The 14,324-nt window shown below is 58.9% G+C and overlaps 1 protein-coding gene across 1 annotated transcript; it reads right to left on the bottom strand.

The window, feature by feature from the left end:
• Window positions 1-3,586: 3,586 nt before the first annotated feature.
• LFNG (LFNG O-fucosylpeptide 3-beta-N-acetylglucosaminyltransferase) lies at window positions 3,587-14,120 on the bottom strand. The gene is made up of 8 exons (XM_057369841.1): window positions 13,695-14,120; window positions 7,036-7,084; window positions 6,108-6,207; window positions 5,824-5,977; window positions 5,652-5,737; window positions 5,251-5,416; window positions 4,930-5,015; window positions 3,587-4,844 (listed from the first exon to the last, which is right to left on the bottom strand). The coding sequence occupies exons 1-8, from the start codon at window positions 14,088-14,090 to the stop codon at window positions 4,778-4,780; spliced, it is 1,104 nt and encodes a 367-aa protein (XP_057225824.1). The 5' UTR covers window positions 14,091-14,120; the 3' UTR covers window positions 3,587-4,777.
• Between the last annotated feature and the right edge of the window lie 204 nt (window positions 14,121-14,324).

Raw genomic sequence — 14,324 nt, forward strand, 5'->3', positions numbered from 1 at the left:
CTTGGAGGGAAGTGGGAGGAAGCACAGCCTCCTGCTCACTGCGAGGTGCTGCAGATGCTGAGRCTTCTCCCGGCCGCTTCCTCTTCCCACCAGGCAAACCTCACGGAACCTGGTGCTCGCACCCCATAAATCACCTGGCTGCTCATGGTCTGTTCCAAACACATCAGCTCTGGGCTGCTCAGCACGGAGCCACAATGACCCCCTGGTTCCCCAAGGCCTCTCTAACTCAGCTGCCCATCCCATTGTCCCCAAAAAGGGCGGCTCACCAGGCTGACGAGGAAATGGCTGGAGCATCCCCCAGTGCTGAGCACTGTGATGACACTGCATGGCTGTGCAATGTCACTGATGCTTTCAGGTCCCTGTCCTCAGCATGGACAGCACAAAGCCAGCCCCGTTTCCCTGGTGAAACCAGCCTGGTTTGGTGGGGGATGAAGGGGGACACATCCCCTGAGGAGGAGGAAGGAGGGGTTGGGAGCGGGGCAGGTCTCTGCAGCCCCTCGCCCCAAGCCAGACCATGCTGCTGGTGGATTCAGCCACCTCCAGCTGCACAAAGGTGCTGGGATGCAGATTGTGCCCCCACAGGGTCCCAGCACTCTCCCATCCAGCGCTGGGACCAGCGGCTCCCAAAGCTGCAGCTGGAGCGCTGCACGCGTCGCTCAGGCCCTGCCATTCGGATGCTTTTATGTTCGTTTCCCACAAATATTCCAGTTTTCTGGGCCAAAGCAGCTGGAAGTGGCTCTTGGAGCCAATTCACACAAGTTTTGTTGTCTCCCTCCCACCCCAAGTCTCAAGTATTTCTCGCTGCCGTCAGTACCAGGGTGTTTGTCCCATCGCCGCGCACACGTTCCCTGGTGAAAGTCCCCACAGCCGGGCTGGGAACACGGTGACTCACATGAAGTCTGGGACTGCAAGTGACCCAAATGTAAATTTAACAAAAAAAAGAAAAAAAAGGAGGTGGGAAGCAGCGGAAAGGACTAAACCAGTGTGTTACTCCCTGCCCTCAATGTTGCAACCACCCAGAGATGGCGAAAGCCTTTGGCCAGGCYGGGGCTGGAGCATCCCTTGGGCACAGCGGTGTCGACAGCAGCGGTCCCTACACGGTGGCAGTGGCAGTGTCCCCAACAAGGCAGGCTTGTCCCCACCCCATCACCACACAGCAGCCTCTCCAAAAGGTGCAGCTGCCTTATCAGCTGCCGCTAGCGGGCGAGAGTAAACAGGACATCCCACACCAGCGCCGGGGTGCAGATGAAAGCAGCCTGGCCTGCAGAGTCTGCCAAGTATGCGAGAGCAGCAGGCTTTGCTTTTGTTTTCCTTTTGTTTATTAATGCGTGTATTTATTTACTTTTCGGCCCACGAGTAGGGAAGGGAGGAGGGAGAGGCTGGGAGCCTGGTGGGAGACAAAGCGAAGGGCTGGTGAGCTGCCTGCCCCTGCTTCTGAAGGCTCAGTGGGCTATTTTTATTATTTTATTTTATTTTAATTTATTTTATTTTATTCTAATTTTATTTTATATTTATTTTATTGTATTTTACTTAATAATTTATTTTATTTTATTGTATTTTACCTCATATTTTATTTTATTTTATTTCATATTTTATTTTATCTCAAATTTTATTTTACTTCAATCACATTTTCTTTTTTCCTTCATATTGCATTTTATTTTTTACTTCGTAACGTATTTTATATTATTTATTTCACTTTCTAAGCCCCCTCCAGGTGCTGCACCGTGCCCACCCTCCTCCCAGCCTTTCCCCCTGCCAGGGGCTGTTCCTGGCAGCAGCATCCCCACTCCAAGCTGCAGCCCCTGTTTGTCCCCAGTGCCTTGGTGGCACTCAGCCCCATGTCCCCATCCTGTCTGGGTGCCAAGGCAGGGTGAGGCTTGGGGAAGGTGACGGCTCCGCTGCTGGGAAATGCCCACGCTGCCGAAACCGCAGCCTGTGAGCAATAGGAAAACCCGTGGGGAGCTGTGGGGTGTCACAGCAGTGTGGTGTCACAACAGTGGGGTGTCACAGCAGATGGGTGTCACAGCAGTGGGGTGTCACAGCAGTGTGGTGACACAACAGTGGGGTGTCACAGCAGTGGGGTGTCACAGCAGACGGGTGTCACAGCAGTGGGGTGTCACAACAGTGGGATGTCACAGCACATAGGGTGTCACAGAAGATGGGGTGTCACAGCAGTGGGGTGTCACAGAAGATGGGTGTCACAGCAGTGGGGTGTCACAGCTTCCTGTGCCTGACACAGGTCCCTTCACCGGCCCCGCACCAGGGAGGGGCAGAGAGGCACCAGATCCTGCACCAGCACAGCATCCCTGGCCCCAGGGATGTCCATCCACCCTGCCCTTTCTCCAGGGCGCTTTTTGGGGTGGCTGGGTCAGGGCAGTGTCAGCTCTTTGAGGCAGCAGCCAGACCCAAATCTCACCAAGGGCTGCAGAGAATGGGGCACTTCTGTTTTTGGGGCTGTCTGAAGGGTGAGCGGGTGCCGGGAGGAGGGGTGGCTGCTTCAGCACACGCAGACTTCCTGCCAGGCTGTATTTTTAGCATGGCCACCCCTGATAACCCAGAGATTCGAGCGAAACTGTGAACTAAGTAAGTGCGCCTCGAAAAGGGGAAAAAAAAAAAAAAAAAAAAAAAAAAAAAGAAAAAAAGAGTGCTGGCTGGCTGTGTGGCTGTGCAGGAAGAAGGGGATGGTGCAGGTGGAAGCTGGTACCAGTGCACAAACTGGACTGGCTGGAGAAGGGGGGGGACTGATTTTTCGTGGAAAGCTGGGGATTGCTCCTGGCAGGTGGATGCTCGGTGTTGGCTGAAAGCGCGGCGGGCAGGGAGAAGGGAGGGCTGGGAGGGAAGAGAAGGGGTCGGGAGGATACGGAAGGGGCTGGGAGGAGGGGGAAGGGAGGAAGGGGCTCCTCCCCGCAGCCCCCAAGCTTCCCACGCACACGCCTGGCCGCCGGCTGTTAACAACACCCCGCTAACAACCGGCTCGCACCTCATCCCGAGCCTGGGAAAAACCGGCCCCGAGGTGCCAAACCCCTGTCCGAGCCTTTTGGGAAAGGGGAAGGAGGAGAGGACCCTCACACCCCGCGATGCAAATGGCCAGCAGGATCSCGGTACCCGTGGGAAAAACGGGCTGGAGGCGCAGCCCCTCCTCGGGGCATCCCTGAGAGCTCGGCCCGAGGTGACAACATCTGCGGGGGATCAAGGGGCGTTCGGGGCAGCACATCCATAAAGAGACAACGGAGCCCGGGACCAGGTGACTGTGGTCAGCAAAAAAAGCCGCTTTATTGGTGACCGCTCCCACGGGAACCCCGTGGCAGCGATCGGGTTCAGGTCCCTGAGAACACACTGTCCATGCTGGTTCCCCTCCCCACATCTATTGCTTTAAACACATCCTAGTTACAGAAAGCACAGAGTGACATTCCAGATACTGGAACATATAAATTAAGGTAAGTGATAGTTACAAGACATCGCGATTTTTTTTTTTTCTTTCTTAAACAGATTATCAAAGGTTGGGGTTTTTTTTCTTTTTCTGATCCACAGAAAATGTATAAAAAGCATTTTAAAATCTACATATTTCTCAATGTGGTTTTTCTTAAAAAAAAAGGGCACAGTAAAAAAAATACTGGCGCAATAACATATTTACAACACACCCATTATGGGCTATTTTCACTCAGCTTCAAGTTGGAAATGTTCRGCTCTGGCTCAGCTCGGGGGCACAGAGAGGGCTGGTGTTGGCAGGCAGGGCAGCTCTCGGAGGATGCAGGGTCTCTTTCCCTCCCTGGGTACATCCCTTCCATCAGGGAGAGCACCTGTGGCAGGTGCCCTGGAGGCACCCACGGCCAGGCCAGGGCTGGACAATGCTCTGGCCCCACATGGGACACCCACACAGCCCCCGGCCAGACCTCGGGGTGCTCTTGGCAGGCAGCACTGGAGGGAGACCCTGCACTAACACGGTGCCCACCCCAGTGTGGCAAAGCCCTCCTGCCACAGCCACATTTATAGGAACTCTTACACGAGTCTGTCAATAATTCACCACCCGTGCTGCCCACAACACTTCACCTGTGTGGGGKCAGCTCTGGGAGATGGAGTGGACACCGACCCCAGCCCCCAGCCCACCCCACCATCTCCCTCCAGTGCAGCTGGCAAGCACCCAGCAGCTTTGCAGCCCCTGGAGGAGCCACGGCCACGGCCAGAGGCTTCCCCTGCCCTCCTCTGCCTGCTCTGCCTGCCCACCGAGCCAGGGAGCAGAACTCACCGGGACCCCTCATCCAAACTGAGAGCCAGAGCTTCGCTGCTGAGATTTTGGGACTGGGAGAGGGGATGGGGCGGGTGAGGGATTACGGGAACGGGTTGGGGTGCAGATGCAAAGGGAAGAACACACAAAAAAACTTAACATTTGAAAGGGGGAAAAAAAAAACCAACCCAAGGAGAAGCAAGGCCAGGGTGGGGCAGGGCCCCGCGCTGTGGCTGTTCCCCACGCATGGCGTGGGGCGCGCCGGCCGCGGGGTGCCCAGCGGATAAGTGCTCAGTTCCCGTCCCTCTCCGCCATCCCGGCCGGACCAGGCAAGGGCACGGGGGGCCGGGCAGGCGGGGCAGGGGTCAAGGGGCCGCACAGCAGCCTTCAGTACACACACACTGTGCAATACCACAGCAACGACGTCCGTCCGTCCGTCCGTCTGTCCATCCGCCTCGCGGCGAGGCCGGACCAACACACCCGCACGCAGGTCCCRCACGCCCGTCGGATACCGGGGAGACTCGGGACGAGGTTGGAGGGCACGTGCACCTCCTAATACACCATGTTGGTGGGGCACCACGGCGTGTCGGGGTACAGCAGGCAGTGCACGGAGCGGAACCTGCGGAGGAGAGGAGCCAAGCTGAGCATGGGACGGCAGCACCCCACGGCAGCCTGGGTTGGGGGGACGGGGACCCCCATCTCACCTGGATGGGTCCTCCTCGACAGAGAAGGCTCCCTTCATGTGGATGGAGTTGCGCTTGTTTTCGAACATGCCATAGCTCAGTGTCACCTGCGGGGCAAGCACAGCGGGGTCAAGTGGCCGACATGGCCATAAGGATCAAGCAGAGGCGTGGGGGAGCTGCAAAATTGACCCCATTTCCCAAAGTCTCCAGCAACACTTTGCATCATCACACGGGGATGAGCTGATGGGGCTTTTCCCATCCGCTGACATTTTGGTCACATGTCAATTAATATCTTAGCTGTGATGCCCTATTTTCCAATTTTTAGGTGCCAGCTTGGGTTACCTGTTTGTGGATCTCCGACTTGGGCACCTGGTGGAGGTTCTCCAGGTGGGAGTGGAAGAGGTTGCTGCGGATGAGCTTCACGCCCAGCACGGACTCGATGATGTACCCGATGGTGCAGTCGTCGGGCAGGCGGATCTTCTCTGCCGTGCTCATGAAGTGACCCCCGCTGCGGGGAGACAGAGAGGGGCTGCAGAGGAGCAAAGCCCAGGGGACACGGGCACCCTGCAGGGTCTGGGGGTGGCCGGTGGGTGCCCAGCTCCGATTAAAAGTCAATTTTGGGGGAACTGAAGCCCTTCCCAGCTTGTTTCCATGCTCCCAGCATCCATCCCCAAAAATGTCACCTCTTTGTGCCCTGGGGACCCTGAGGAGCCCCCATGGGACAGCAACCCCATAACTCTTACCTGGCCCAAGGGCTCATCTTCAGYGCCAGCCCCCGGCTGATGCAGAACCCTGCTCCGCCCGTGGCAAACCAGAAATGCACAGGATGCTGCGAGAGAGGGGAGCCAACAGCAGTGAGACCTCCTTGTCCCCCCAGCCCAAATCGGGCCAGCCCCAAACTGTCCCCAGGCTCACCATCTTGTTCTCACTGATCCTCTCCGTAGCCTGGATGGGCCGGTCCAGGCTGGGCTTGCCGATGTAGATGTCCTGAGTGTGGGGGTAGCTGGAGAGCAGCTTCACCAGCATCCTCACGTTCACGTAGTTGTCATCGTCCACGTGGCAGAACCACCTGCAGTGACAGCGGTGTCACACCAGCCCGGGGCAGCTCCCCAGTCCCCACACTGAGGTGTGACCCCAAAACCACAGCTGGTGTCTGTTTGCACCATTCTGCCCCCACAGCGGCCCCGGGTAGCGCTTACTTTCTGCCGGACTCGATGAATTTGTCGTACTCCACGGCCATCTTGCAGGACAGGGCCTGGCGGCTGTGGGCAGCCGAGCAGTTGGTGTTGATGACGTTTCCTGGGGGAAAACAGAGGGGTCAAAACCCATCATTGGTGCATCCCATACCTCCCCATGCACTCAGACTGTGACACTGCACCACACACCTCCCAGGTGTGCCAGGGACATGGAAACTCATGGATGATCCTGATGTTGTYTTGGGCAAATGATGAATTTAGGGGGGAATGGCTTTTGTGTCAATGTGAGATAGGGAAAGCGGTGAATAAGGAGTGTGGTTGCAGCAGATGCAGCGTAGATCAGCCCTATCCACGTTCTGATCATGATGCCACCCTACATCACCTTGCCCATCCCTGACCAGTGCCCCAGCCACCCTGGGGATGAAGGGGTGTCTCTGAGCCAGCTTCCCCAGGACATGGCAGCAAAAATCCTGCCCTATTTCACCAGCCCAGCTCAAAAACAATCCCTTCCCAAGCTGWAAAGGAGTCATTTGCATGGGGAGAATAAACCAGGCTGACCCTAGCCCGAAGAGTGCCTGCCAGGGAAAYGCTGCTGTGAAACCCTGTCCACATTGCCCCTCAGTCCCAGCTCACCCCAGGGACAAAGCTGTGCAAAGGCTCCCCACCCTGACAGTGGGATCCCCAGCAGCCCAAGGCAGGACATGGGACTGGGCTGACTGGGAGGGAAACCTGTCCCCAGGTGGGGTTGCAGGAAGAGGGTGCTTTAAGCATTATTGGTGAAACAAATCCCATCCTCGGCCCAAATCCCTGTGGAGAGGGCTTTTTCAGAGTTCTCAGGACAGGTSCCACACCAGCCATGCTCCACAGGTGGGGGCTCCTCAGGGGACCTGGCCAGGTCACACACACAAAGGGACAAGAGCCACAGACTCACGTGCTTGCTTCTTCAGCTCCTCATCCTCCCCGTCGGTGAAGATGAAGGTCTGAAAGAAAAGACGAGGCACCTCTGAGGACCGAGGGGCTGGGACCACATGGCTCTGGGTGTGACAGAGCACCCCTGGGCAGCACCTGGGATCCAGGATGGTGACGGTGCCTTTTTCCCCCCCCGTCAAAACCCCAAGTGGCACTGGAGAGCCCAACGTGTGCCAGACCCTCAAGATGCAAACGCAGCCCCTCACAGCCCCCAAACTCAGCATCCTCATCCTCCCACCTTTGGCACGGGGCAGCAGCTGGCAGGGACATTTTGGGGGCCACAGGGGCTGTCCCCAGGGCCACAGAGGGGAGCAGGTGCAGAGCACAGATCCCCTGATCTGAGCAGGGATTCCAGCCCTGAGCAGGTGTGTTTGTCCCTGGCGCCGGCTGCCAGCCCCGTCCCCACCTGTGTCAACAGCACAGCACCTCCCGACTGCTCTCTGCTCCCTGTGTCCTGCCCGAGGGGCTCAGACAGTGCCACTGAGTGCCCCTTGGCCGCCCCGAGGAGGGGACAGTCCCCACTGCCCCATCCCTGTGGTGCCAGGCAGCACCCAGTCTCCTCCCCGGGCCCCGAGCTGCCCGCCCGGCTGCACTCCTCTATTTACACAGCTAATTCCTGGCATATGTCACCCAGGAAAAAAAGTTTGGAGGGGCTGCCCTGCGCCTGGGATTTGGGGAAGGACGAGAAGCAGGAGCGGAGAGCAGGGGGGTGGGAAAGGCATCGCCATCAATCAGCGGGCAGCAAACAAAGCTGGAGGAGAGAAACCACAACCAGCTGCCAAGCGCTATTAAAAACCAGACGTGCACAAAAGGGCAAAGGAAGAAAGACAAAAGGGCTGGGGTGGGGGGAAGGCAGGAGGCAGCAGAGWGGGGGACGATGGAGAGCTGGGGATGATGAATTACAAGCGAGCTGGAAATTGGGTGCCACCCCGCAGCCGGCCCCGGGAACGCGCGGGGGTTTTGTGGTTTGTTTGAGGAGTTGGGTACAATAGTGGGGTTGACTTTACTCAGCGAGCAGAGTTAAGCGGGCAGCGGTCATTTGCATACAGCTGCACTGGTTAACCCGGCCCTGTTTGCTCAGGTCCCCAGCCGGGGCTGGTGGGGAGAGCCCAGGGCTGCAGCGAGSCTCAATGGGAGGGGACGGGGCTACAAGTGACCTTTGGGGCTTGAAAAAGGGGAAAATAAAAGATGGAGGAGGTGGGAAGGCAGGTTCTCACAAATGCACAGCCTGGCTTGTGGGGAGGGACAGAGGTCAGGAAGGCTCTGAGCAAAGGGGATGGGGAGGGGACAGCTGGGGGACGGGGACCCATCAGCTGCAGGGCCAGGGATGCTCTGTGTTTGCTGTGTCACCGTGTGTGGGGTGGGACGAGGTCAGGGTTGTGGGTAGAGGAGGGGCTGTCACCCCCAGACAGTTCAGGGTGCAGCTGCTGGTCCCCATTTCCCCCAGAGCCTCAGGTCGGGGTGCCTGTTTAGGGTTCAGCTGCACCAGGAGCCCAGCCAAGGATGCCCATGGCATTGGGGTTTAGGGTTAGGGTTGGGGTTAGGCTGCCCCTCACTCCTGGCCAGGTTCCAGCCTGCAGGCGAGACAGAAACTGCTGTCTTGATTAGCTCAGAAGCGCCGTCCAGCAACTGCCTTCAGCTGCTCCAAAAATAACCCCACAACTAATCCTGCAGCCCAGCCTCTATAAATAGACCGCAGGGACAATTGTTTATTCCTCGCCTGCACTGAAAGGTTTCATCCTAGCAAGGCATCTCCCCCGGCCTCTCCCCATTCTCATCCCAGGACCAGGTGRCATCCCAGGGACTGGGACAGGGCACAGGGCTGCAATCACCCCATATGGGCACCTATTGGGCCCTCTCAGGTTTCCACATCCATCTCAACCCCACCGTCACATTCAATTAAAAGTAAAAAAATTAAAGGTTTTATTTTAAAGTAATTTTTGTAATTAATTTGTCTGTGTTTCTTGGAGGGGAGCTGCACCCTTGCAGCATGGCCTTAGAGCTGGGGCTGCAGGGGAGAGGAGCAGAGGTGACAGCCAAGYCTGGCAGGGGATAGGCCAGAAAAGGATGGGGACAAGTGACAAACATGAATCCACCTTTGGCACTGCCCRTGTGGGATGTCAGACATGAGGGCAGTGTCCCGTTTATGGCAGTGTGAGTGGACACTGCAGCCAACACCACGGAGCTGTCACCCACCAAGCCACCCCTCCAGACCCTGCAGGGTCAAAAATCGCTCCCAGCCCTTACACCCAGCCCTGTCCCWCCYGRCCCCCACCCCARCCTCAGCAYCGAGGGGTGTCAGGACCCCTTGGAYKCCCCCCACAGAAACTTTTCCTGCGGGGTGCAAGAGAGGAAAGGCCCTCTGCCCCCCTCCCCAGCCCCTGCAGGAAACCTCATTGTTCTCAGAACTGCAGCTTCAAGAAACACAGGATGCCAAATCGCTGCCGAACAATAGCTGCCAKCGCTCGGCGCGGCCCCGCACAATGCGCGGCCCCGCGGCCCGGACTGAGCGGCACCCGGGATCCCCTGCCCAGAGCGGGGTCAGCTCCCCCCGTGCCCGCCAGGAGCCCCTCACCGCCTCCTCCTCGCCCTTGGGGAGGCCTCTCTTTTTTTTTTTTTTTTTTTTTTTTTTTTTTTTTTTTTTTTTTTTTTTGCGTTGCCTCCCCTTCATTTCTCCTTTCGGGGTGACTCATTTCCCCTCCGCTGTGCAGCTCGTGGGTTGCTCATGGCTGGGTGCTGCACAACGTGTCCCACCAGCCAGGGCCACCCCGAGGTCTCTGCGCTGCCTGGCCCGGGGTTTCTGTGACTTCCCGGGGTGACACATGCTCAGCACACCCCAGCCCAGCCACCATGGCACCAGCACACCCACCCAAAAGGGGAACTGGGCCAGGCAGGCACCCCGTGACCCAGCAGTGCACAAACCCTGACCCTGTGCCACGTCTCGCTTCCCCATGCTGGGTGAGGATGGAGCACCCAGCACMCTKTGCWCAGCCACCCCTCTTGGGTGCAGAGRAAAKGRGGCAGTGAAGCAGTGCTGGTTGGGGGTMCCTCYGTCTCYAGSTGGGYGAGGGGCTCTGGAGAAGGTCAGTAKACAGCCAGARCTGCCCAKTTTTGTGTCACCCACAGCAAATATTCTCCTTTGCCCTCCAGCCTTAGCACTGAGAGGGGAAATTCCCCACTCCTCTTCAACAAGTTGTGAGCAGTGTGACGGCGCTGTCCCCGCCCTGGCAGAGTGCCACGATGGCAGCATCCCTGGTTTTACCCAGGACCGGGGGCAGGTCTGTGCTGGCACAGGATCGCGGGGCTGGGACCTGCAGAGGCGGGGAAGGGGCTTGCAGGGCCGCGGGCCCTTCCTCCCCCCCCGGCTCCTTTGGGCAAGAGGAAGAATCCTCCGCTGTAATTTCAAATGCTATAATTTTTTAATAACCTCCTCGCAAACAATGAGCTCATTGTGTGGCGAGGGTCCCCCGCCCTCCCGCCTGGTGCTCCACGCGCCGCTCACCGGCTCCGGGGCTTTTATGGACAAGGACAGCAGCAGCKTTTTGGGACGGGCAATTAAGGGGCCTCCACCCCTAAAACCCACACGGGGGACGGCAGGGAGGGACCCTCACACTTGATGCGAGTTGAGCAGCGCTCAGCAGGGCCTGGCACACCGCCCAGGGCTGGGGGGAGGCAGCTGCACCGCGGGGCAGTTTTGGGATGAGCAGCCCCTGCTCTCCGGAGTCTCGCATGCCAGCGCACTGCAGCGGGTGGGTGGGGACCCTGGCCAAGGTGCTGGGSAGATCTGGGAGCCGCCATCAGAGGAGCGTGCTCTCTGGAAGGCAAACGCGTTCCCTTTGCCCCGAGAGCAGGAATTTTTCAAAGGCTGCAATTACCGCGCCGCAGAGAGAGCGGGAGGCAGCCAGCGGATCCCACGCTGCCGGGACGGCGGCCCGGGCTGGAGCCTCCGCGGGCTCCGAGGCGTGTGCCGAGCTGCCTGGATGCCTCCGGGGCACCCCAGGTACGCACAGCCGCTTTTAGGGTAACCCCAGGGCCAGGAGATGTGCCTTTGGCAGCCCTGCCGCTGCAAATCACCCGGGTCAGAAGGAAAGCAGTGGGTTTGGACTTGCTTCTGTCCGGGATTTCTGTTTAATGGCAGTTTTCCTMCCCCCTCTCTTTCCTTTCAAGTGCAAAGTTTCTCCAGCCCACACTTCAGCATCCTAAGGATACCGAGACAGCTGCAAACTCTCCCCAAAGCGAGGAGGGGAAAACCCATAACTCTCCTCCAAGAGCGGCTTGTCTGGCCCGGATTGTGCAACGCAAAGAGGAGATTTAGAAGGGAACAGGGATGTGCTCTCCCTGCAGAGAGGCAGGAAGGAGAAGGGGGTGCCCTTTGCAGTGTCTTGGAGGTGACAGAGGGCAGGAAACAGGGACTATTGTGGGCAGAACAAAGAGCAGCCAAGGAAGGACACAATAGCTGTTCCCCCTATCTGCCAGGCTCCAGGCAGGAGCTACCTGCGGCGTTTAACCCYTTCTCAGCAGGGCCTGCAGCCCTCCTGCCCGGCCAGTGACCAGCCAGAGGGAAAGGAAGAGCAGGAGAAAGAGAGATGCAGCATCAAGCAAGGGAGATTGTCAACATTGTCAGCCYTGGGGCAGGAACTTCCCCGTGCTGGTGAGGCAGTTCATGGGACTGAGCACCCTCAGTGAGCCCAGAGGATGAGCAGAGACAGTCCTGACTCAGAGCAAGAGACACATCTGAGCAAAGGCAGTGCCCCACTGCCACCAGAGCACCCTCCTGGGATGGAATTGGGGYGCCAGGCAAGGAAGAGATGCCAGAACTGCAGGGAAGCAAGAGAGACGAGCCCCATAGCGCCAACCCCACACTCTGCAGGCAAAAACCCCCAAGTTGATGCGCTGTTTGGGGAAGCCCAGGGTGCCTCAAAGCTTCCCAAAGACAGGGACTGTGTCGGCGTGGGAAGAGCGGAGCCGATCTCCTCCAGCAGCGCGGGTTCATCCCCTCTCCTCGCGTCCCCAGAGCCCCGCTCTGCTCTGCGGGAGCTGCCCGCAGCCCTCTCGGCAGCTCCTTGTCCTCAAGTGCTGTACAAGAGCCGTCACTCAGCGCCTTGGCTTGGCTTGTCAGGCGGGCACCTCGCCGGGCTGCGGCCCCCCTGGCTTCGTGGCCCTCATCTCTAGGCAACCTGACCTGGACACGGCCGGCTCCGGCTCCCTCGTTCCCATGGAAAGTGCCACACAAGAGGCTGCGAAGCCTTTTCTCTGCGCCAGGAGAAAAGGGGCTTTGTTAGCTTGCCCAGGGGGACAGCGTGAGAGCCGAGCCTTGGGGCTCTGGGAATCCAAACGGACAAACGAAGCACAACAACAAAAAAAAAAAAGCTAGAAGAAAGCCGGAGCTCACAAGAGGGAGGAGGGAAAAAAAAAAGAGCAGCCATTCCCAGGATCATCTGTAGGTGCTCAAAGAGCGTTTCCCCCCACTACCACTCACCACCCCCTCACAGTGACAGCAGAGCATAAAAGAGGTTTCCATTAAATAACTGGACCAAGGAGAAGTGGCAGATCCACTGCCAAGCCCAGGAAACCTGAGCAAAAAGAAAAAAATTTTAAAAAGGAACATGATTCACGGGGAAAAAATAAATCACAAGATAATGCTTGGGGTACAGTGAGGAGCCAGGAGCTCACAAGGTCCAGCAGAGCTGGGTGAGGAGGGCAGGGGCAKGTCGATCCTTCCCCCACTGCCTCCACCCTCAGCCACTCCAGATTTCCAAGGAAAACAGTTTGCAAGCAAGAAACTCAGTTCCAGGCCAGGAGGAAACACGTGAAGACAGTAGGATGAAAAGGTTAGGACCAGACATAATTAACTTCTGGGAAGCTGTCTAAGGGTAGAAAACGTGTCTTAAGAGCAAATGGCAGAGCACATTTCCTAAGGAAACAGCTTTTTTTTTTTTTTTTTTCCTTTTGAATTTTGCTTCAGTACTTGAAGGACAGAGTAAGGGACTGCCAGGACTGCGAGCAGGACATCAGGAAGGTCAGGAACCAGATTCGCTGGAGATGCCCCGGTGTGGGTGAGCCGGTGCAGACCCGCGAGAGCTCCCAGGCACTCCAATCCTGCCCTTGAGTCTTCGGAACATCCCAGAACTCTCCCAGCTCTGGGCTGCTAAACTGAGTGTTCCTTGGGCAGCMCAACCGCAGGGGCTGACCCGGACTGTGGCACCCACGGGCTCGGCTGCACCCCTAAACCGTGCCTCAGTTTCACCCGTGGAAAGCAACTCCCAGCTCTGCCATGGGAGGTGCTCAGCGGAAAGAACCCCAGAGCAGTTTTGAGGGACTGATGAGTGTGAGGAGCCAAGGCTGGGCTCTCTCCATCACTCTCCCGTTCCRAACTCACCCTGCAACTCCTCATTTCACCCTCCCCAAATCACAATTGCCTCAGAACGCCCCCCGGCTCAGCGRTACGGTGGAATCGGGAAGGGGGTGCGGTGTTTGCTGGGTCACAGCACCAGCCGGATCCCTCCGGACGAAGGGCCGGGACCGCGGCGGAGACCCTTGGGCTGCAGCCCGTCCCGATCCGCTCCATCCCGGCCAGCGGCGGGGACCGGCCCCATCCCCATCCCTGTCCCCATCCCTTACCATGTCGCGGTTGCGGGAGATCCAGGTGTCGAGCAGCAGCTCCAGCCGCGCCTTGTGAAACTTCTTGGTGGTTTTGACGGCGATGAAGACATCGCGRGGGGAGATGTCCTCGGCCGGCGGCCGCGGGGGGCTCGGCGGGGCGGGGGGCAGCTCCCTCCGCGCTCGGCTCAGCCGCCCGAAGTAATCGGCGAAGCTGCGGAGCCCTGGTGGCCCCTGCGCCGCCGGGGGAGCCACGGCCGCCGCCGCCCCCAGGCTCTGCAGCGCCCGCTGCGCCCCGCCGGCCTCCCCCCGGGCCAGCCCCGGCCTCCCCGGCGGCTCCACCATGAGCACCAGGAGGCAGGTGAACATGGAGCCCACGAGGGACAGGAGCAGCTTCCTCCCGCAGCTCTTCAGCATCCTTCCTTCCCTCCGCTCCTCGCCGCTCCGCTCCGCCGCCACCGCCGGCCCCCGCCGCGCCGCCGCCTTTAAACCGCGCCCGCCCCGCCCGGGGAGGGACAGACCCGGGGCCGCCCCACTCGGGGCGTGAGCACCGCCCGGCCCTGCCCGCGGACCGCCCGCGTCCCTCCGACCCCCGCGATCTCCCCGCCAGCCCCTACACGCGTCCCGGCTCCRCCAGCCCCGTCCTGCCCG

Source organism: Malurus melanocephalus, unplaced genomic scaffold (genome assembly GCF_030028575.1).
Source record: "Malurus melanocephalus ecotype Western Australia unplaced genomic scaffold, MMel_1.1 scaffold_115, whole genome shotgun sequence".
Lineage (NCBI taxonomy): Eukaryota > Metazoa > Chordata > Aves > Passeriformes > Maluridae > Malurus > Malurus melanocephalus.